The sequence below is a fragment of the Cyprinodon tularosa genome, unplaced genomic scaffold (genome assembly GCF_016077235.1).
Source record: "Cyprinodon tularosa strain WSP-4 unplaced genomic scaffold, ASM1607723v1 ctg608, whole genome shotgun sequence".
Classification (NCBI taxonomy): domain Eukaryota; kingdom Metazoa; phylum Chordata; class Actinopteri; order Cyprinodontiformes; family Cyprinodontidae; genus Cyprinodon; species Cyprinodon tularosa.
The window spans coordinates 560,559-583,218 of NW_024039350.1; the positions used below are offsets into that span (position 1 = coordinate 560,559).

At 36.8% G+C, this 22,660-nt stretch overlaps 1 protein-coding gene across 1 annotated transcript in view; it reads right to left on the minus strand.

The window, feature by feature from the left end:
- Positions 1-3,256: 3,256 nt before the first annotated feature.
- LOC119798039 (adhesion G protein-coupled receptor E5) overlaps positions 3,257-22,660 on the minus strand; it is a 28,047-nt gene continuing 8,643 nt past the window's right edge. The window contains exons 2-18 of the mRNA XM_038307375.1: positions 20,307-20,381; positions 19,146-19,295; positions 18,940-19,068; positions 16,216-16,347; positions 15,414-15,545; positions 14,348-14,391; positions 13,999-14,100; positions 13,203-13,356; positions 12,976-13,095; positions 12,708-12,901; positions 12,314-12,481; positions 11,584-11,778; positions 10,318-10,535; positions 9,984-10,142; positions 7,524-7,692; positions 7,231-7,332; positions 3,257-3,467 (exon numbers count right to left, since the gene is read on the minus strand). Coding sequence (XP_038163303.1) covers positions 3,426-3,467; positions 7,231-7,332; positions 7,524-7,692; positions 9,984-10,142; positions 10,318-10,535; positions 11,584-11,778; positions 12,314-12,481; positions 12,708-12,901; positions 12,976-13,095; positions 13,203-13,356; positions 13,999-14,100; positions 14,348-14,391; positions 15,414-15,545; positions 16,216-16,347; positions 18,940-19,068; positions 19,146-19,295; positions 20,307-20,381 — 2,285 coding nt within the window. The 3' untranslated portion in view covers positions 3,257-3,425. The remainder of the gene's footprint in view (positions 3,468-7,230; positions 7,333-7,523; positions 7,693-9,983; positions 10,143-10,317; positions 10,536-11,583; positions 11,779-12,313; positions 12,482-12,707; positions 12,902-12,975; positions 13,096-13,202; positions 13,357-13,998; positions 14,101-14,347; positions 14,392-15,413; positions 15,546-16,215; positions 16,348-18,939; positions 19,069-19,145; positions 19,296-20,306; positions 20,382-22,660) is intronic.

Consider the following 22,660-nt stretch of genomic DNA (forward strand, 5'->3'; position numbering starts at 1 on the left):
CAGAGACAAAGCTTCCGTCCTACAGTAACTTACATCTTTTGGGACATAGACAGGAGCTAAAATAAGAAGACAGTCACTAAATGGACAATTATTCCACAAACACTGCATGATGGGAGGAAGCTGCTGCAGGCTTATCAGAAGGGTGGGCCTGTTTTTGTTGATTCCCCAAACTGGTATCCTTTCTGTTGGGTTTACTTGGTTTGCAGTTGCTAGAATAATAATAATAACAATAATAGCAGAGCACAGCTCAGTCATTACCTTAGATGGAGTGTTTAATGTTAGCCATGAGTGACTGAAAAAAAAAATATCACTCATTTTGTTTAAAAATCTACAACCTGGAATATTAAGGAAATCTAGACGCTATGAGTTTCTGTCCCACTGAAAACAAATGTTTATTTACAGTATGTGGAAACATAAAACAAAAATACAGCCAGGAAAAAGAAACTAAATACCTTTTTTTGTTGTTTTTTTTTTACCGATAAACATGTTTTTCAAATGCGGCTATTGGCATAAACTTCACATCAGATGTTCAAATAAACCAAAGTAATCCACTAATCCAAAGAAAATATGACTGGAAATATGTGCAATAAAGAGGAAAAAAAAAAAAAAACAGGATAAGATAAATGCTCAGATAAATCAAATGCCAAGTGAGACTTTCAAAGTATAGAAATCTGATAAAATCTCCAAAAATTTAGAGATATATCAGTCTGCTCCCTCGCTGCAGATTAATATCATGGGTTAATTCCTGGTTGATGCTAATAAAATAGAGTCAAACATGTCATCTCCAAAGTTCCTTGCATTAATATTGTTGCAAAACTTAATGATTCCATTTTTGTTTTTTTACAGACAAATCTGAGAAAAAAATAAAAGGTCACACTTCTCTAAAGACTTCTGAGAGAGGAGTGAAAGGAATAACAATGAGAATCAAAAACCGCTGAAAGAGCATCACAGAACGACCTGAATATAAGACATTGAGTTTTCAATAACAATAATAAAGCTGTAAACTATATTGGCTTTTATAAAAGCTAACTGCACAAGACTCTGCTGCTGAAGAAAAGGGGAATTAATTGAATTACCTGCAGAACATGTCTACAAACTAATGAAATGCTGGGAGACATGAGTCCAGCAGTGGCACTGCACATAAAAACACCATAAAAACAGGGACCTTTGCAAGTGAGAACATCCTGGTTTGGGGCCATCTTTGACCAAACGGACAGTACTACAAGATTTCACATAATTAAAGATGATGATGGTGGATTTGGATTTCGGCGTGACAATGAATCCAAAATAGTATCCCCTTATACACAAATACATAAATTCAATGGAATCCCTTAACCAACTTACAATCCAGTTACATTCATCAGTTTAATATATTTGGCCAATAACCTGATTTCAGCACTAAAGCTACATTGTCCTGTTATCAGTGTTAAGTGTAAATGTAGTGAAGTGCTAAAATAGATCCTGGCATAGAGTGGAAGTTTAACAAGGTTCAAAAACAAAGTCTTCAAATTTCCAAGAATCCAAGAATAAAGAATGAATTGGATTCAAATACATTACATCCTTTATAAAATTGTGATTACTTTTCGCATTAAACTGAACAGCAGTAAAATAAAGCTAGGCCGTATGATATTATATTAATTGTTGTTACTCTGACATGGTGCATGATATTATGCTTGTTAAAGCTAAAGTGATGATAAACATGTATAGTATGTGCTGCTTCGATTGATGTGAACATCTGGTGTGAATTTCATGATAATATGCTCATTAAAGATATATTAGCTGGAAACAATTCATATTTATTCAATATCCTCTTCCTAACTGTATGCACAAACAATCAACAACAAATAAATTTCTACAATGAACATTTACATACCTTACAGTGCAAACTATCTGCTCATGCGTGTATAACTTCTAATGTCTGCACTCTGAAATAAATATATTGAAATCTATAAAAGTGAGTTTTAGTTGCTCTGAAGTTAGTACAGCTTATTCTATAACTGATATGTTCTGGATGAACTGTAGCATCACTTTAATTCAAAGAGCTCCTGAATGCAGTTTTTTTTTTTTTTTTAAGGCTCACAGTTTCTAAATCATCCGGATAATTTTACAGCAAAGGTTTCGACAACTTTATCACTCTACTACAACTTGTTCTCTTAGGAATGCCGGTATTAGTATGATAATAGGTGGGATAACTATCAGGCTCTATGGTTTAAGAGGTATTTTTTTTCTATAGGCTTGATTTTTGATTTTTCCCTTTAAAATAAAAAGGACAGAGCTATTGGAGCCATGAAGTGATGTTTGTTTTTAAGTCCTTAATACCACCAGAACTCTATTAAAGGTCAATTTGCATTAAATTTGAAATGGTTTTCTTAAAGCTGCAGTCTGTAACATTGAGAAGAGAGCAGACTTCGACTGAAAATTTGAAGAAAAACAGGTTTCACGTCACTCCCCCACCCTCTCTGCTTCACTCATGCCCCACCTCCAAGCTCTACCCCTCTCACAGCATCTGCGCGGCTACCGCATGCGACCAGAAGGGGGGGGGGGAGGGGGGGGCGGGATTCAGCGTGTGTGAGCTGTGATTGACACTCCATCAGACGCTCCTCTGGCTGTGATTAGTTGTTTTGACTCGTCCCGAATTATTCTTTCCAGATTGAAATACAGGCAGTAGGCGGGACCAATTGAAGCAGTTTTTTTCACAGGTTACAGGTACTGCTGTCTGGGCATAGGGACAGTTTTAGCCAATATGACAAAAAAGTGATTTTTAAAAACTTACAGACTTCAGCTTTAATACTGAAATGCATATCTACAATTTTCAAAAAGCTAAAGTTGCTATTATTTTCAATGGTATGCAGGGGGCAACCTTTAATCTAGGCGAAATGTCATTATCTATTAAAAACCTTTTTTTCATATTGTTTGTAAAGCCAGAAGTTAAGAATTGATGAAATTTGGTAGATATTTAATGGTTGCTTTAATATTTTTTTTTTTTTTATCATGGTCCCTTTTAGAGTGAATCTAAATGCAAAGCTGAGCAGCTACTGAGTCGAAGGGTTCGGTTTTTCACGATTCACAGTCTGTCCACCCTAAACTCAAGTTTCAGCAAAATCCTGAAACCAGCTGATGGTTCCACTTCATTTGTTTCTGCTTTATAGCATTTATTTTTCTGTTCTTAATACATATTAAACAAAAAAAAATAAATAAATAAAAAAATAAATCACTCATGGTTGACATTGATCTCTTTTTTTGTTTTTTGTTGGGGTTTTTTTTTTGCTATCCCAATGGTCAGAAATGGCAGGTTGAAAGATCAATAAATTAAAAACCCTAAAATATAGGCACGAGAGGAGTTTATTTTTTTTCTTGGCTATTTCAATGTCAGTCTGAATGGCTTATTTTCTGTCCATGAGGCTGAGGAAAAACAGCGTAGCTCTTCATATTTGGGATTCTCCTGTGATCTGCCCACTCCGGGAACCCTAAAGAAAAAGAAATCACACCATGGGAAAAGCTTTAAAAAAAGGTTCTCCAGCTTTTAAAATCAGTTATTAATACCAAATGAAACAAATACATTTAATAATGAACTGTGAGGCAGAGGGGTAAAAGACATCAGTTTTTTTCAAAAAAATCAAAACAGATTTTAATTATGTTGATTATGATTTGCAGCGTAGGTGTTTTATCCGTTGGATCAAACATTAGTGCATGTAAGGTGTGCAGGGAAATAAACATACACTGGTTTCAGGACAACAGCCCATGAGGATTTAAGTCTACCACTGGTTTAAACCCATCATCAGCATCGAAACTAATTCCCAGCTTTCCTTAAATCTTTCTGATGTTGCATACTTACTGTGCTTTTTTTTTTTTTTTTTTTGGAAAGCAGGACTTCCAGTTTCTAATGCAAATCTTTTTCAGTGAAAAAAACTCAAGGTCTCAGACCTTAACAAAGGAATGCATGTTACATGTTTTTGCTTGGTACCACATTGGTACTGTATTCTTATTCAGCCTATTCATTTTATTTTTATTTCTTTTTGAGTTTTTAATTGCACGCTTGGCTTGTTTTTTTGACAGTAGGCTGACAGGAAAGGGGGTTTGAGAGAGGGGGAGAGAAATGCGGCAAAGGACCACAGGTCGAATTCGAACCCTGGTCAGCCACGTCGAGGACTAAGGCCTCTGTACATGGATCATGCGCACTAACCACTGCAGCACCTGCACACCCTATTCAGCCTATTTTTTTCAGGAAAACTCTTCTATAAAACAATGTGTAGAATCCATACTAAAAGGATGTATGTATGTATATATATATATACTGGTAGAAATATTTTATCTATACTCCGTTTGTGTTTGATGGGTTGTGTTCTAATGAACTATTATGATGTATAATGTGTGATTCATCTTTTATTAACTCTTGCTTAAGATTGTTCCAGATAAAGGTCATGCAACGGACGGGTTGTGAAGGAGGCCTGAACATCCTCTATCACATTTTTCTTCTAAACATGTGTTCTTGGAACAATTAAATTGTAAAACAACCACATGCTTTGTTTTAACATATGTGCTGAGGTTTAAAGTAAGATCCTTTTGTTTCCCCTTTCCCTTTAGTTAAACCTCAGCTGATGTAATTAGGGACATCCCATTTTCTTCAATAAATAGCAAGGAGAAAGCTAAAGACTGCAGAGTGGGTTGGAGATTTGTAAACTCTGCAGTCTCCTTCCTATTCTCCTCGCGAATAACTAAATTAATTGTCTCTGTGCTTTCTTTCTTTCCCTGTATGTATGTATGATGTTTTAGGTGCTTAGACCTGACATATACATATATAAAGAGTCTCAATTGTAAAATGATAAATTAATCATTGGGGACATCAAGGCAGCGTTGCGATTATCACTGACTTTGATATCTCCGATTTAGGGATGAAATTCACTGAATTATTTTGTCCCCTAAAAGCCGCTTAATAATTATGTTTAAGCCCAATTTGTGCAGGTGACAGCCGTCTGGAACCGCAGAGTGGTTAACAGCTGTAACCTACTAAAAACAAAACAAAAAGCCCCATGATGGGGCAAAGCAGCACATCTATCTATCAGGGTTATGGGGAAGAATGTATGTGTTTAAGCTACAACTTATAGCCTATGCATATACACACACAGAAACACAACCACACACTTACTTGTTCTGCCATCGTAGTGAGGACCATGTATTGACTCCCATTTTCAACCCTTTCTATGCCCTAACCCTAAAACTAACCATTACCAATGCACACCTCACCCTAACCCTTACCTAATTGACACCTTAGCCCTAAACCTTACCATTAGCAACATAGCTAGTTAGGACCGTCAAAATGTCCTCACTTTGCAGCAACTGGTCCTCAATTTGATTGTGAAATTGGAAAAAAGGTCCCCACTCTGAGGGCTAGACAGGTCATACACACACACACACACACACCTAAACACTTAAAATCTGTTAATATTTATTTGAGTTTCTTTAGAACCGTGCACCTAGCAAAGCTTTGGATCAATGCTCACGGTCCACCTGTTTAACAGATGTGACATACGTATAGTAATGATGTGAGTGTATTTGGGTCTGAGAGAAATGCTATAGTAAGTTTGATCAGCTCATAACCGGTCATCATCCAGGGTTATGAAACACTGATAATCCCTAAAAACATGTACCCTCTTAATTCTAGCCTGATAAACCAGACTAAATGGGAGATGAAAGGTGTTATTTATTTCAACTTGCAGGCAAAAATGATTGGTCGCTGGCGGGTGGGGCTAGTTTACTAATTAATTCACCAATTTCCAAAGTCACCAGCATAGTTAAATCCTCCATAGTGCACCATTACGCACAGATGGTTGGATTCTATCTATAGCTTTACAGCAATGCATGTAAATTCTAACATTTTGTTAGAGAGGACACATTTAAATATGTGCAGACCTCGAATTTCTTGTTATTTATGACAGTACCTCAGTGCCAACACATTTCACACTGTGGTTTCAGTGTGAAATGAAACCACAGTTGTGGATCTGACAAAGTCGATCCACAATAAGAGTTTCATCTGAAATTAAATAAAATGTGTGAGAAAAGTTATGATGCAATCTGGTTTCTGTTCCCGACATCACTCGCCATCTGTGTCGCCAATTTCTCCTCTTTCCAACATATGGATGACCAATACAATGGGTCGGAGTTTATATGAGGGACCTCGCATTTTCACAACAGGTCTGTTTTTATAAATCAAAACCTTGGAAATTTTGGAATGTTCAAGCCTCATTTTATGCATAAGGAAGCTCGATAAATGAGTCCACTGGTATTTTTACTCAAAATTTTCACACAACTAATGCCCCTTTTTCCAAGGGCTCCACTTAAGCTGGCTTTACTTCACTCAGCCCACTTTGTGAGCGTTTCCATTACCGTTTTGATTTTTTGTTCCAGACTGCTGGTAAGAACAGAGCTGAATAGGTCTGAAATGTGAGGTGAACTGCTTTTCACTGATCAGACAAGGAGAAACCAAAAGGTTTGGTTCGGGCAGTAAAAAATGAAAAGAAAATATGACTAGACTGACTAAGGTCTATGTGAAATTACAGATTTCCTTTGTTGATTTTGAATGTTCTATAAAAATATACATTGATTAGATAATAAAAACAAAAAAAATACTGTTTTCATGGTAAAAATGCCAGCTGTTTATTTTACTTTTCCCTCATAGTTAGGTTTTGTTTTCATAATATTTGATGTCTAACCTTAATGGCAAAAAGTAGTTAATTCAAGTACACTAAAAGTGCACCAATTTCATATTAAAAATCAGGCAGTGCATTTAGAGTTTACTTCTAAACTATATTTCATATATGTAACAATAGTACAGTCAAGTGTACTTGACTATACTCTTGTTTACTTTATTGTTTACTAAAGTATACTTTAGTAAACTTAAAAATGTCCCAATTTAGTTCGAAGAAATATTACTTTAGTGATACTTCAAGTACACTAAAAGTACATTGTTCTGTATACTTTCTAAACTTATACTTATACTTAAGTATTCTTAATAGAATTTACTTCAAGTCTACTACTTTCTGCTAACAAAAAGGCTTTAAAACATAAAATGATGTGGTTGTAGTTTAAGAGATATTTATTATTCATATGACAGATTAACAGATAAAGTCTAATGAAAAAAGGAACTTCTTAAAAATGACTCAGAGGTCAATAGTTAAGAGAACGTTTCCTTTTACTGGTGAGCTTATATGAGAAACAGGAAACAGCACTTACTTGAGATTGACTGCTGGACGGATTGGTGCTGCTGAAGTCTGAGTACCTCTTCTTTTGTGGTGTGCAGACGCAGGAGAGAAGCTGAACATACTCATCTCTCACCTGCAGGGGGCAGCAGAACCACAGGGACATTTTACAGCCCTGTGTGTTTATTCTAATCCCAAAGTTAAAGCAATGATAAAGCCTTTCTTCTCTACAGGTCTACAAATCGTGTCTGTTTTGCTGATTCTTAACATATCCTCTTCCCCCCAAAACAGCATTCACTCTCACAAAAATCTCTCTGAGCTTCCTACCTGTTTAGACAGCAGGCAATGCATGATGAAGACCAGGGCACCCTGTAGGCTGTTGAGGATAGTGAAAATATATGCAAGCGCTATTGTGCCTTCGCTGAACAAGAAGGCTCCAAATACCCACATGAGTCCAAGTATGCACATTTGGGCAACGGCAGTGACTGTGAAAGCTCTGGAGTAAAAAAACAAAAATAAGGAATAAAGAGACAGGAGAAAGAGAATGTCATTAGATGACTCAAGAACCAGGTGGGGGGTACAGATAAAAGCTACCAGTAAGATTTTTAACATTGCTTGAATCTTAAGTGAAAAACCTAAAATGTTTTGACAAAGGTACAACCATGCAAACTATAATGGATTGGGTTGTGGTACTTTTTTTTTTAATTTTCTGAATCACATTTTTTCTGCATTTACAAATCTTTTCAAAAGTCCATTTTAGTTTTGCATCTCTAGATTAAAATCTCTGCCCTTTCAGTTTTGCTTACAAGCTTAAACTCAAACTGTGTAGATGAAGCGTGTTTATGAACAGATGCATTTTCTAGGACACAGACTGTTTATCAGATACTTGTTCTGAGACATGTTCACGTCATAAGGTGAACCTTCTATGTTTCCTGCTTGAAAACCCAAACAGGAACCAAAAACTGACATAAAAAACCTGTTACTGTCAGTCAGACCTACATTTAGGGAAGTTGTAGAGTTGTTGAAAACATTTGTCACTTAATTCAGTTCCAAAATACTTTATTAATGTCATTGGAAATTTAAATATTGTAACTCTTAGTGGTTTCCATAGTAATATGTTGTAGTACATTTTTGAAGCCTCCTTTAAGGACATTTTTACATTTTCTATGCGCTTAAAATTTTTGTATAACAAGTGCATTTTGTATCAGCTAAATTTTTTTATAACTACAAAATGACAGAAAAGACTCTTTTTGATTGCTTTAGGCAGTTACAGAGTTCTGAAATAAAACTGACTGAAGTCACTATGATGTTTAACATATAAACACAATTACTCATAACAGATTTTTTTTTTTATTTTACAACCACAAACCTAAAAAAAATAAAAAAAAAAAAAAAGAGGAAAAAACGTTCAGATTGACTATTAAAGTCCAGCCAGGGACATGTAAAGGATGTTACAGATGTGGACCGGGGGCTCTCAAAAGCCCAGATTTTTTTTTAGCATTGCCTAGCAACCAGCTCCATCAGTCTGCAGATCAACTTTGAAGTTTCCTTAAATCATAATCATTTTAAGACTATAGTTTTACCATTAGGACAGTGTTTTTAGAATTAGAAGCAGTGTTACATTAAATTATATTCTAGGAAATGCTACATACAAGGATTATTTGAGGTTGTTGCTAATTTATCATGAAGAGAAAACTAAGAAATCATATACACATAAGAATGCAAAGCCTTTACTTAATACTTTGTTGATCCACTTGTGGTATTACAGCCTCAAGTGTTTTGGAATCGGATACCACAAACCAAGCACACCCATCTATTTGCAGCCTCTGCCATTCCCCTGCAGTACTGCTCTAGGGCTCGATGGAGCTATAGTTGCTTAGTTAAGACGGTCAGACATAGGAAGGGTCTCAATGGTCCCAAACTGATTCCATTGACTTTCAAAGCATCAGATGTTTTCTGCATCCTTCCCCAGATTTGTGCCTGAAGATAATCCTTTCTCAGACGTCTAAAGACAAACTCTTTAACTTCACGCTTGGTGTTTGGTCTCTGGTTCGCTAGTCAGCTGTGCGACCTTACAGGTGCATTCCTCTCCTAATCATAGGTGGGCTCCACTAAAAGGTCCGATATCCTGTTGTTTTAACCCTTATATTTTTGATAAATTAGCAACAGTTAATGTTTTGAAGAGAGATTAACTTCAAAGCATTTAGAATATGGCTGTAACAGACTAAAATGTGTGAAAGCTGTGAATAATTTTCAGATCAGACGCCCTGCATCTGTTATCTGGGATCAGGCTTTAATTTCAGGCTGGTTCTAACCAGATTCATGAACTCCACAAGCAATCTCTTCATCTTAGCAGAGATCCCTTTTCTCTCCAATCTCATACTTCATGAGTGCTTCTTCCAGCAGCTGCTTTTACGCAAGAAATTCCTTTTCCAAATTTCTCTGACTGACCTCTGATCTACGAGCCTCTACTTCCAAGGAGAGATAATTTTAAACTAATGTATTTCACATCTGTACACAGTTATTGGGTGTGTGCTACCAACGAGGAATAATAAAGTAGCTTAGTGCAGATAGACAAAATCAAGGGGGGAAACCCCAGTCGGTAGCTCTTCAATAAAGACCCGAGGACAGTTCTCTGGAAGGATTCCATAAAAATTCAAATCCTTTTTGCTCAAAGCCTTTGCGCAATGCAATGCTGCTACACTTTCTTTTTATGTCAGGCAGAAGATTAAAAACAGCAACAGATGATATGGACACATTCACACGCTCATGGTTGCAGAGACTAGCCTGATTTTGTGCAGCTTGGAGAGGTCTGGGTTTAGCGTGGCAAACTTTTGGGCGAGTTTCCAGACGGTGATGATGAAGAAAAAGACATTCAGGATGATGATGAAGCAAACAGGCCCAAAGAAGCTCCAGATCAGACCATGCTGCAGAGAAAGCCAGCAACTATGGAAATGAGATGAAGGAAAAAAATGATTCACATCACGTATGAGATTAAAAAATTAACAGCAAGTATGAGAACTCCTCCGCTGCAAAAAGTCTGATGCAGCGGCCAGATTAATATCTTGGTTTGATTCCTAAGCATTTACTCACAAACAAAAACACAGTCATTGTTACTTACTGATCTTCAGTGCCGTAGCCCCCTGATCTGATCATGACAGATATGATAACGATTCCAAGAGGCACCCCGTAACCAATGAGGTACAGATAGAGGGGCCGAATGGTGGCATTAAACACCAGGACAACCATTCTGTACAGCTGAACTCCTTCTAGAAGCATCCAGGTCATTACGCCCAAGAAGAAAAAATGAAGCATTGCAGCAACAAAACTGCAGCCACCCTGGAATATAAAAAAATATGAAACAGAAAGAACAGGTAAAAAAAACTCTGAAAGTATCTATATTTATTAGTGTTGCATCGATACTGAAACCATTATCGGATGGGGCCCTGATCCAGCACTAAAATTGTGGTATCAGTATCGGCGAGTACAAACAAAAAGGGCACTGATACCTTTTGCTGCTTCACAAAGGTAGGCAGCAGCTTGACAAAGCCATAATGGCAATTATTTTACATCCAAGTAGTATGCAGTTCTTCATATAGCCAGACACACACATCAATTTTAAACAGACGTACTGTATCGGTATGGTATTGGCCGATACTGCACAGCCAGGTATTGATATCAGGGCCAAAAAAAAAAAAAAAAAGGCATAGGCACAACACTAATATTTATATAGAAAATTGTTTATAAAGAGTAAAAATCAACATTTGCTGTTCCACAATGCTTTAAAAAGTATGTATAAGCCAAAATGTGGGAAGTGTTGCATTTGTATTCTATGCATTTATATTCAGCTAAAAAAATGCTATTGTAATGTTTGTTGTAAGTTGATGAGATAAGTTCTTGCAGATTTAATCTAAATTCCAGGAATAAATAAAGAAACCAAAACCAGGAGAAAATAAGGAGAAACACACACGTGGAGCAAAGCAAAGAAGACAGACCAGCACTGATTAACTGCCTAGGATGGTTATATATGACAGACAGAACCAAGTAATAAGTTAATTGGGAGCAGGTGTGGACAGAAGCAGCTAGAAAGGAGCCGAGGGGAAAGGAAACTTGCACAGGGGGCAACAGAGAGTAACACAAAAACACAACGCTGCCAGAAGACACAAAATTACAGTGAAACTAAGAAATCTAAACATAGGGCAGAACCCAGACAATTAATTTCAGGAACCACCTCACAAACTGAATGGGTTCCTCCTCTGTAAAGGGTAACCCACATAAAAGGACTGGCTGTGCAGGGAGAGATTTTAGACCAACTCCCTTGGCCTTTAACAGTAGGTATTTTATGACTTTACATCTTCTGATTTAAATTCTTGACAGCGTGTGTTACCTTAGGACTAGTTCGAGAAATCCCAACCAAGAAGATGAGATCCGCCATGAAGAGGCAGATGCAGAGGTGCAGATGGATGGTGGTTCGTGTTCCCTGAATGGATCGGCAGAACTTGAAGGTCAGGATGCTCAGTAGAAGACAAACAAGGGAGATGCCCAGGCCGATCTTGGTCAGCAGCTGGAGTTCAAAGGTGTGCTATAAGAGAAGATCGTTTTGGTTTCTTTTAGCTTAATTGTTCCTTTTTTCATTTCCTTCAAGGATTAGTCTGAGCCTCACTAGTTTAATTACTTCATCTCTTGTTCTCCCTCAGATTAGTTTCTATTTCTAAAAAAAAAAACAAGAAAAACAGAAAACACCATTCATCTCAAGATAAGACCGTCATCTTCCTGTCTTCGCTGTAGTCCAGTTCTCTCACATAGCATGATGCAAGCATCCAAAAACTTTACTTGCCAGGACAAGTCATTACACCAAGCTCTTTTTTATGTTTTTCTTGAAATCAAATCCTTTTGATTTTTCTAAATGACATCCAAATCTAATTTAAACTTATATGCTATGCTCATCCACATATTTTTTTTTACATTCTGCCCCTATTACTAGAGACAACGATGTATAAAATAGACTGTTTCCATCTGAGGGAGTACATGTTTATTTCCTCCAAACAGTAGATATGCCTACTTTTCTCTCAAACGCCCTAAATTATGTCCAGGTGTCTGTATCCAATGTGACCTACCTCCATGGGATAAAGGGCCATTAGGACAGCAAAGCTGCTTAGATGTTTGCATGAACACACAGTGTATGAGTCATTGGAGAGTTCCTGGGAGCAACCATCTGGGGACCACACTCCCTTCTCATTCCAGTATGCACAGATGTATCTTGCCTCAGGGGGCTGTTTTATATCCTAATGTGAAAACCAAAACCAACAGTTAAATACAGGCTGTGTGTTACATTTATATATTCATGAAATATCTAAGAGAACATTGCAATTTCCTCATGTTTTCCTGCAGTCTGGTCACAATTACCAGCAGCTACATAATTACCAAAGCTACTAGAAGTAGGGATATTAATGCAGTTCACTGTCTCAATAATACTATAAAAGGTAGGCACAGTCAGTATTTTGCACCTACCTGTAGATGTCTGAATGTTATGTTGACAGGGCTGCTCAGATTCTGAGTTGATGGGTTGGAAACCACAACAGAGACAACTTTGGAAAAAATCTGGAAGGAAATGGCATCTTTTTCAAAGTCTTTCATGACTTTAAAAGATCTGTTCACAGATCTTTCAAGGTTCTTGTAGCTCAGCAGTGAGGCCAGGGCAAATCCTATTAGGGAGATTAAGAGTCAGTTCATGTTTTCATAACCGAGCATTAAATGTTTATCAGGTTTAGGGATTTACCAGGGTATGGGCCTGTGCCAGCTGCCGTTGTCCAATCAGTGTTGAGATGAACATGTTCACTAGTTAAACGGACTGGTCCAGTTGGACGGTTAAGTCCTCTTCTTACTGCAATTTTTACTTCTGTTTTGGCAATGATGACACATTGTTAGTCATCTGGATTTTTTTCAACTGTATGGTTATCAGATCGACAAATGCTGAAAACAATGACATCATAGATGTAATAATACCTGTTTTTTTAGTCTCCATCTTTGTGTCGTTGGCTTTGAGCTGAGGACCAATCAGTAAAATGGCCTTCTCCATAGTGTTAAGCAGTCCACTCACACCGTCTTCGCTTTCCACATCTCCAGAGGACAGAACTGAGTCAGTCGCAGTCAGAAGTTTCTAACAGAGATGGAGAGAGGAGAGGGTTTTTTTTTTAAAACCTCTCTCTTTTTGTTATTTTTAGTGGCCGGGATGGGTAACATTAAAAAGTACCCAAAAAATGTACAATTGGAAAACACAGTGTCATCTGCATATACTGTAAATGGCAACTGGTGGAATGAAATTGTATCATTTATATACAGTAAGTGAATGATATGATTATCCAAGGATGAAAGCCAATGACAATGACAGAATCATAGACTAAACCTCAAGATTTTTAACATCTTCTGTCCTCACATACTGTAATCTCATTAAACATGTAATGAACCTAAGGGTGAAATTAACTGATGTATAATAAATATGTAATATCATTTACCTAAAAAGTGAGAGAACCTTGTGATACATCTTTGAGTTGGTTAACATTGAACAATGAGCATACCCAGTCTAAAAAAGATTGACTGTCATTGAGGCTTATTGTAATCTGATGACCATTTCCTTAACCACTTTAATGTTTATGATTTTTTTTTTTTTTTTTTTTTTACAGTTTTTCTTGTACAAGAAAATACATGCTTCATCAAAAACCTGAGGTGGAGCTGTGTCAACAGATAAATTGCATGTGGTTTCAAAATGTATTAGAGTTTGTGTCTTATGTATTTTCCTAACCTCAAGAAGCGCATCTCCATCAGCCTTCCCAAAGCTCATGTTGGACAAATCCAAACAGCTGTTTCTCATCATGGCCACTATGTCTGCCAGACCTCCAAGTGACTATGAAACACAGACAAAGAGAATAAAGAAACCATTCAACTCCCCATTGAATGTTATTTATACACACAACGGATTTTAAGGCAGTAGGTTCTTGAACACAGAAAAATTAACTGTGGGGTTCTTGCAGGGAATTGGACATCAAACTGTCAGGCTACTTTTCTGTTACGTCATAGATCATTAAATGATCAGCATTATGGAGGCTGCAGCATGAATCAGCTGTGCTTATACTGTTTTTGTCCAAACATACCTTCACAAGATTGCTGTCGGCACTAAAGCGGTCACACTTGAGCTCTACACGAAAAAAAAAAAATAAGTTAAATATTTACATAACCACCACAGCCGTTTGTATACTTGGCTGAAACCTTCTCTGAAAGAAGATAAGTGTGACAAAAAAGTAAAAAGGAATGTTAGGACAACCCATCATCAAATGAATTACTGAAGGAAATAACTGGATGCTTTCAATGAGCATTTAGAGAAAAACCAAAGCTGAAGTGATATAAATAGGATATAAATAATTACAACATTAGACTTTACTTTTACTCTAGAACATAATCTATTAGATGTAAATAATTAGAAGAAATTAAAGACTTAAAGGCACACTATGCAACATTTTTCAGTTAATTAATGTGTTCCATAACGTTTTGGATGATTAAATGAGTCATTTCAGGTTGAACAAAGGTATTCTCAGCTGCCCTGGTGGTCTGTGGGGGAAATACCGCACTTGCAATTGCAGGAGCCCTCGGCCCGCACCCACAGGCTCAGAAGTCTCGCGAGAGTCGGTCTTGCTTTACGGCGAGAACTGCTACACGCCCCCAGTTAAAAGCATGCTCGTTGCTAGCACAGTGGCGATCTTTGTGCAGTTATCATGGCGGAACCAGCGTGAAAACAGCGAAAGCCCATGTCGGAGCAGGCAAGAAAGAGGAAAAAGGCTCCGGACAGAGAGAGGAGTCGTACACGGGTGAACATCGGGCAAGCTTTTTCCGAATGGCGAGAGCTAAAATAAAAAGAAGGCTGCAAGGCTGACGCGGACCTCGCGTTTCTGCTGATGCGATTGTAAGTTACATTGGAATGGTTTCTCTCTCTCTGTGTGCATGTTCATACTTTCACTGTGTTAGTCATTCGTTGCGTTCGCCTGTCTGCTAAGCTCAAAACAACCACGCCTGGCTTGACGGAGAAACCAGGAAAACAGCTGTGCATATTTACGACAGTGCACTTTTACTTCCGCCCTCTGGGGGGAGCCTCGCTGGAAAATCAACACCGGTTGCATAGTATACCTTTAAACATCTATGTTTGATAAACCAATACTCACTTACCTGAGCATCGTGTTCTTTCCTGGCCGTAGGAGGTGAATCCTGCATTACAAAGGCATTGATAACTCCCATTGAGGTTTTTACAGCTGCCATTCTCTCCACAAATATTGCCATTTATCTTGCATTCATCTATGTCTGTAGAAAATAATCAAATAGAACCTTTTAGTAAGTATAATGTGCAATTGAATAATTGTCTTTACAATGCATTAAACTGGTTACTATTTCACTGGGAGCCCATCAAAAACTCTTTCACCACTTAGTGAAATACTTTATAACAGGATGATATCAAATAGCTTGCTTTCTTATTGCTGCAATTGCTTTTTGTTTCTTTTAATCTTATAAAGTCACTGATGTCCCCATATATCGTTCAGCTGCATATATAGGCAGTCAGGGCAAAAATTTGAACAAATGAATTTTTCCTTGTACTGATGAACAGTTTTCTCAAAATGTAGCACACTTTTTAAACTCTGAAATGACTTTTCTTATTGGACATTTCTTTGTTCATCAAACCAGATATGGCTCTTTGACCTAAAACCTTCTCTGAAAGCAGATAAGTGTGACCAAAAAGTAAAACGGCATGTTAGGACAACCCATCATCAAATGAATTACTGAAGGAAATAACTGGATGCTTTCAATGAGCATTTAGAGAAAAACCAAACCTGAAGTGATAAAATAACACCACAGGATATAAATAATTACAACATTAGACTTTACTTTTACTCTAGAACATAATCTATTAGATGTAAATAATTAGAAGAAATTAAAGACTTAAACATCTATGTTTGGTAAACCAATAGTCACTTACCTGAGCATCGTGGTCTTTCCTGGCCGTAGGAGGTGAATCCTGCATTACACAGGCATTGATAACTCCCATTGAGGTTTTTACAGCTGCCATTCTCTCCACAGATATCTGCATTTATCTTGCATTCATCTATGTCTGTAGAAAATAATCAAATAGAACCTTTTAGTAAGTATAATGTGCAATCGAATAATTGTATTTACAATGCATTAAACTGGTTACTATTTCACTGGGAGCCCATCAAAAACTCTTACACAACTTAGTGAAATACTTTATTACAGGATCATATGAAATAGCTTGCTTTCTTATTGCTGCAATTGTTTTTTGTTTCCTTTAATCTTATAAAGTCACTGATGTCACCATATATCGTTCAGCTGCATACTGTATATAGGCAGTCAGGGCAAAAATTTGAACAAATCTATTTTTCCTTGTACTGATCAACAGTTTTCTCAAAAAGTAGCACACCTTTTAAACTCTGAAATGACTTTTCTTATTTCACATTTCTTGTTCATCAAACCAGATATGGCTCCTTGCCCAAATAAGGGTTTGGATTTTCCTGCATAACATGCTTTAGGATATTGCAAAGTGGAGACAAAGGTCTCTCAAAGAAATGCCAGGTCAATATTGTAATGCAATACCAAAAGTTGTTGCCATTATAAAAAAAAAAAAATCATTGGTATTAAATAATTACTATAACCAAAAAAAAATAGAAATCAAATAAGTTCCACTTCCAAGAAACTATAATTATTGATTAAATGCACTTAGTGCCCTCGAGGGTTTCGGTGCTTCAGCCTTACTCGGCCGGGTCTTATGTGGTAATAGCTTTTAGAAGTATTTTGTTATTACCTTAACCAAGGAGTTTATGTTTTTAGTGGAGTTTGTGTGGGTTTTTTTTGGTTTTTTTTTTGTTTTTGTTTTTGTTTTTTTCTGTATGTCCGTCTGTGTACAGGAGAACTTGAAAAGTTTTGAATGTATTTTTATGAAATTTTTACCAAAGGTGCACCTCAGTCCAAAAGGCAATCCATTAAATGTTGGTAATGATCCACATCATAATCCAGATGCAGGAACTTTTTATAAGATTCTTTTAATATTATTTGGCAGAACAAGCAGTTCCACCCTAAACCAGAGGGAGGCAGCAGTGACTATTGACAGCTTCAACATCGGACTCAAAAAGTCCAGAAAGTCCAGATATGTGCTGAGTTCAAATTCAGTGGCTGTGTCCTCTGAAGGGCAGATAAGTCATCTGATTACGACATAGCGTGGAGCTAGGTCTATTCAGATTGGAAGACTCTTTCGTATGCAACCGACAAATACATGCTTGTTTTTGCACGTTTTGAAGGATGGGTCCGGTATATCCTACGTAGCTTTGGGTATCTCATGATTCATTACGAATACAAGCAAGCCGTCTGCTCTGTGCTCAGATGTAAAAGGGAAATGGCACCAAACAGTGGTGAATATTGTAAGTGTAGTTTAATATAATACAAGTATGTGAATAGATCCATCTAAAATTAATGATAATAGTTGTTTGAAATGGTAATAGGGTCAGATACGTAGCAGGTAATGTTTATTTATTGAAAGGTTTTATTCTGTCCCTGTGCAAATGGGTTTGGCTTTCATTAAAGGACTGACTCCAATATCTCTGCAGTGTGGGGACTATAAATATGATATTCGTAATGACGGTACTGCTGCTGAAGCTCCTTGAAAATGTTATTAGCACCCAGGACAGAAGCAAGAAGTTGCTTTGTGTGTCAGCTGTAACGGTTGCTAGGCGACACAGCATACATGCTGTGAAAGCCGGAGAAGGCTTGACCTGTTTGAATCCATAGCCAAACTCTTCCAGTCACCATATTTTTATGGACCTTGAAGGACCCAGTCCACATGGACCGTGTCATTGAAATCGAACTCACCCTGAGACTAAAGAGTGAGAGCAGAATAAACACCAGAGTCTGCAGTCATGCTGTGCGTTATTTATAAACTCATGGAAGGATTTTAAGCAAATTGTAACCAAAGGAGCACCTCATGTGAACAATTCAGTAAAATGTTTGTAATTATCCAGATCATGTGCAAGTTTTAGCTATAGTTGTAAGTCCCAATATGGGACAAAATGTGCTTCTAGGCAGACGTCTGTCCTCCAAGTTTCTATTTTTGTTGCTTAATGTTTTAGCATTAATCAAATGGATCTCTGTTGAATAAACAGAGATCTACTGCTCAGACGTGGCGTCTGAGCACATCCTAAACTCAAAGTGTTTGTGTATGTCATGCATATTCACTCTATGCACTGGCTGGAAAATAAGTTATAATTTATTAATGAATTGACAGTAGTAGGGAAGGAATGAGCAAACCCGAAGTACGACCTGCCTGCTGATGGTTGTTTTATTTTAGCTGCCTCTATTTTGTCTTCTAAAATATGTTTAAAATGTAAGTATGGTTGTTGTAAGGAAAGAAGGAGCAAAGGCATCAATGACAATAAAACAAAGGAACAAATAAACAGGGGAAGTGAAGGAAAGATAGAAAAGGGGAGATTTAAGAAAGGAAAGAAGGGAAGACAGATGGAGGCAAGAAAGGACACAGAGGTAAGTAAGGAAGAGGTGAAAACATTTTAAAAAAAATAGCAAAAGAAATAGAGTCTGGAATGACAAATAATAATAAAACTCTGAAATCAATACTGCCTTAAAACTCTCTGAACCATTACTGAAACAAATAAAATACAAAGAAAGAATTGCCACTCACCTGTACAATCTCCTTGGCTTGTGTTGTTAATGTACCCAGAGTTACAGGAACATTCATAGCTACCAAGCAGATTCGAGCATTTACCATAAGGAGTACATTTTGGAGGGCTGTCTGTGCATTCATTAATATCTGATAAAAGAGAAAATACAGACACCATTAATAGCTGGTTCAAAGAGAAATGCTTACATATTTCGTTTGTGGCTTACCAACACACTGTCCCTCTGAAGCAGAGAAGTTTAGTTTCCTCTTTGAGTTTACAAACCCGGGAAGACAGTTGCAGTGGTAGCTGCCGTTGGTGTTTAAGCACCTTGAGTTATTCCCACACAATCCTGGATAGTCTTTACACTCATCTATATCTGTAATTTGGAAAAGTACAGTTTGAAATGTAGCAAGCAGGCAGCATATCAAGATAAAGAAACACTTAAACTGCTTTACAAACCTGGAAGCCATGTTCTGTATTTCTGGTCCCTTATTAAAGATTTTAACAACAGCATATTTCCTCATCTAAAGGTTGTGTTCAATTTAATATTTTATAAGCAGAGGTGGGCAGTAGCAAAAAATGTGCACAAGTAGAGGCAACACCACTTCAACATGGAGCAAAGTTAAAAGACTAAAGTTAAAAAGTAGCCGTCCAATAAACTACTCAAGTAAGAGTGAAAAAGGACTTGGTAAAAGGCTACTCCAGTACTAGGCAATTGTTTAACAGTAAAATAAGTAAATTAATATGAATAAAAAGTGCATTGAAAAAAATCATTCAGGGAGAAGAAACAATTAAAAAATTCAAATGTTTGTCATGACACCATGCCTTTAAATGTATAATGTATGACAAAACAGGGTAAGCTACTTCCAGTCATAAAATACACTGTTTTTCAGTATATTATTAATACTAATAATTGAACTAATCTCACAGTGGAGAAATTCAACTGCATTTAACCCATCCCCTTGGGGAGCAGTGGGCTTACATTGTGTGGCACCCTGGGAGCAGTCTGGGGTTAAGTGTCTTGCTCAGGGAGTCAGAGTGGCAGTCTGTGGGAGTGGGGCTTTAACTCAGAACCTATTGATTCCAAGTGCAAAGCCCTTACCACTAGACCACCCCTCCCCCATTACCTTGACCTCTATGTCATAGAAATCCCAGTTTATAAAAGTATTGTGTGGGCAAATTTATTTACATTTTTTTTTTTATATGTTTGGTTTTTTTTTTTATGTAACTATGTGAATGTAACCAGTTACTACCCGACTCAGTTTAAAATTCCTAGAAAAAATAAAAATTTTATTTAATCCACTTCCTGATAAAACCATTTCTGAATGAGACTACCTCTCTTGATAAGAAATAAGGCTATACGGAGAACGGTTTGTGAAAAATGTACCTTCACAATTGTTGCCAATCATTTGGAAGCCATACTGACACCCAAACACAGATGTCTGCACAGCATACACAAACCCTGTGGAGCAAAATAACAAAATTTTACATTAAAAGTATGCTTCACAAATATATTACCAAAGCAAGTTAAGACATTTCACTTTAATTATACATATACATAAAGCATTAGTCCTTTCAAGGGTTTTATTGGATAGGAAACCAAAAACCTACGGCTGAAACACAACAAGCATTATAATTAATTGTTAATACATTCTCCAGTATAGTTTTCATACCAACTTCCAATTTCCTGCACCTATGTTACAGTAAGAATCAGTGCAAGTTGCCACCTTCCAAGGAGTTTCAAAGGAAGACTGGGCATTTAAGCAGTTCCACTGAAATTATATGTATATATATTATGTAAGGAATTATAGTTCAACTAATGTATTTGGTGGGCTTCTTAGTGATGCAGTGGGTAGCACTGTTGCCTTGCAGCAAGATAGTTCCAGGGTTGATTCCCGGCCCGGGGTCTTCTCCCTGAGCATGCGTGGGTTCTCACTGGGTACTCCAGCTTCCTCCCCAGTCCAAAAACATGACTGTTAGGTTAATTGGCTTCTCTAAATTCTCCTTAGGTGTGAGTGTTAATGGTTGTTTTTCCTGTTTGTATCTGTATTGGCCTGCGATGGACTGGCGACCTGTCCAGGGTGTACCCCTGCTCTTGCCCATAGAAAGCTGGGGATAGGCACCAGCCCCCTTCGCGACCCCGCTATGGATAAGTGTGACGGAAAATGGATGGATGGATGGATAATGTTTTTGCCATTTAAGATTTAAAAAAAAATATATATATATATATATATATATATATATATATATATATATATATATATATATATATATATATATATATATCTATCATCTGTCAATATATTAAGTTAGTAAAAAATCTTCTTTAAGGAACCTTTTATTATCTGATTAGTAATCGATTAATCAAAAAAATTATCAAAATATTAATTGATTTGCAAAATAATCATGAATTGCAACCCTAATAGCTATATATAGATAGATAGATACATATCTATCTTTACATATACATACATCTATCTTTATATATCCGTTTTTAACAGTATTTGTCCAAATAACCAAGGAAACAAGGTTAGTGAGACAAATCTGGAATCCATGATTGTGAAATATGGGTTTCGATAGTTAGAAACAGAGGCTAGTAAAATGGCACTCATTTCTAAATAATTACTGCTACACAGTATAAGTAAGAGCTTATGGCAGGAGCTACAATTTGATCCTTTTCCAAAAAAACAAGGTTAAGATTTTTTATCAGCCAGGGTATAGATGAACTGCATACATCTATTTCACTAATGTGATAGGAATGAAATTGTTCATGGATGAATGTGAATCACCCAACTAGTCAGCCAGCTCCATCTACAATGCATGGGTTGCAAAGAAACATCAGCACAGTAAGAACTATAGCTGGTACTAGCAATCTTTATTTTCTCAGCTTCCTCGCTTTAACGTTGGGTCTAGCTCTGTGCAGAGTTCAAAGATAATCCCTCTTAGCATTCTAAGCGGGCTCTCTGAAAACACTCCCTCTGACTCCTAACAGTGACGTCCTCCAGCAATGCTAACGTTTCTATGGTTCCACAATTATCTGCAGCTTTACACAACAGTTTTCTGGATATGTGTGTCTGTCTATACCTGGTCAATCTTAGGAATGATCACACCTAAAATCTTTTAAATCTGTTTATTCACTGTAATTTTGTTCTCACAGAGAATGGCAGTGCCTCTAAATTAATTACATGCATTATTTACAATAACACATAAAACATAAGGGGGAAATGTAAAGGGGACATCCAACTGAGGTTATTTCAACCATTATTTGTTTCAAGCTATTGCATCTAATTAGGATGAACGTTTAGTTTTCAAGAAAAATATCTGGTTATCTGCTTCTCGGATTAGAAAAGAATTGCCCAGATTTTTTTTAATATTTTTTTTTACACACATTGATATACTATTACACAGAGCTTTTAAAATAGGGTGATGCCTTCTAACAACCGTTAAAAAGTTGTAGATTCCAGTCCAGGTTTTCTTCACATGGAGTTTTGGATAAAAAAAAAATTTCATCCACTTTTAATTTAAAAAATTTTTTTAAATGTTGCTTTTGAACCTTTGAACAAAAAGAGGTTTCACATTGATTCCTAGATGTATTAAATTAAATGTTGAAAAACTCTGATAGATGAGTGGAGTTTCCTAATAATGCAGTAATTTCTAAAGGTCAAACAGTGTGACAAAGTTTGCGAGATAAAAAATAAAATAAATTGTATCTTCAGCGAGTCACGTCTTTTTCTTTATGAA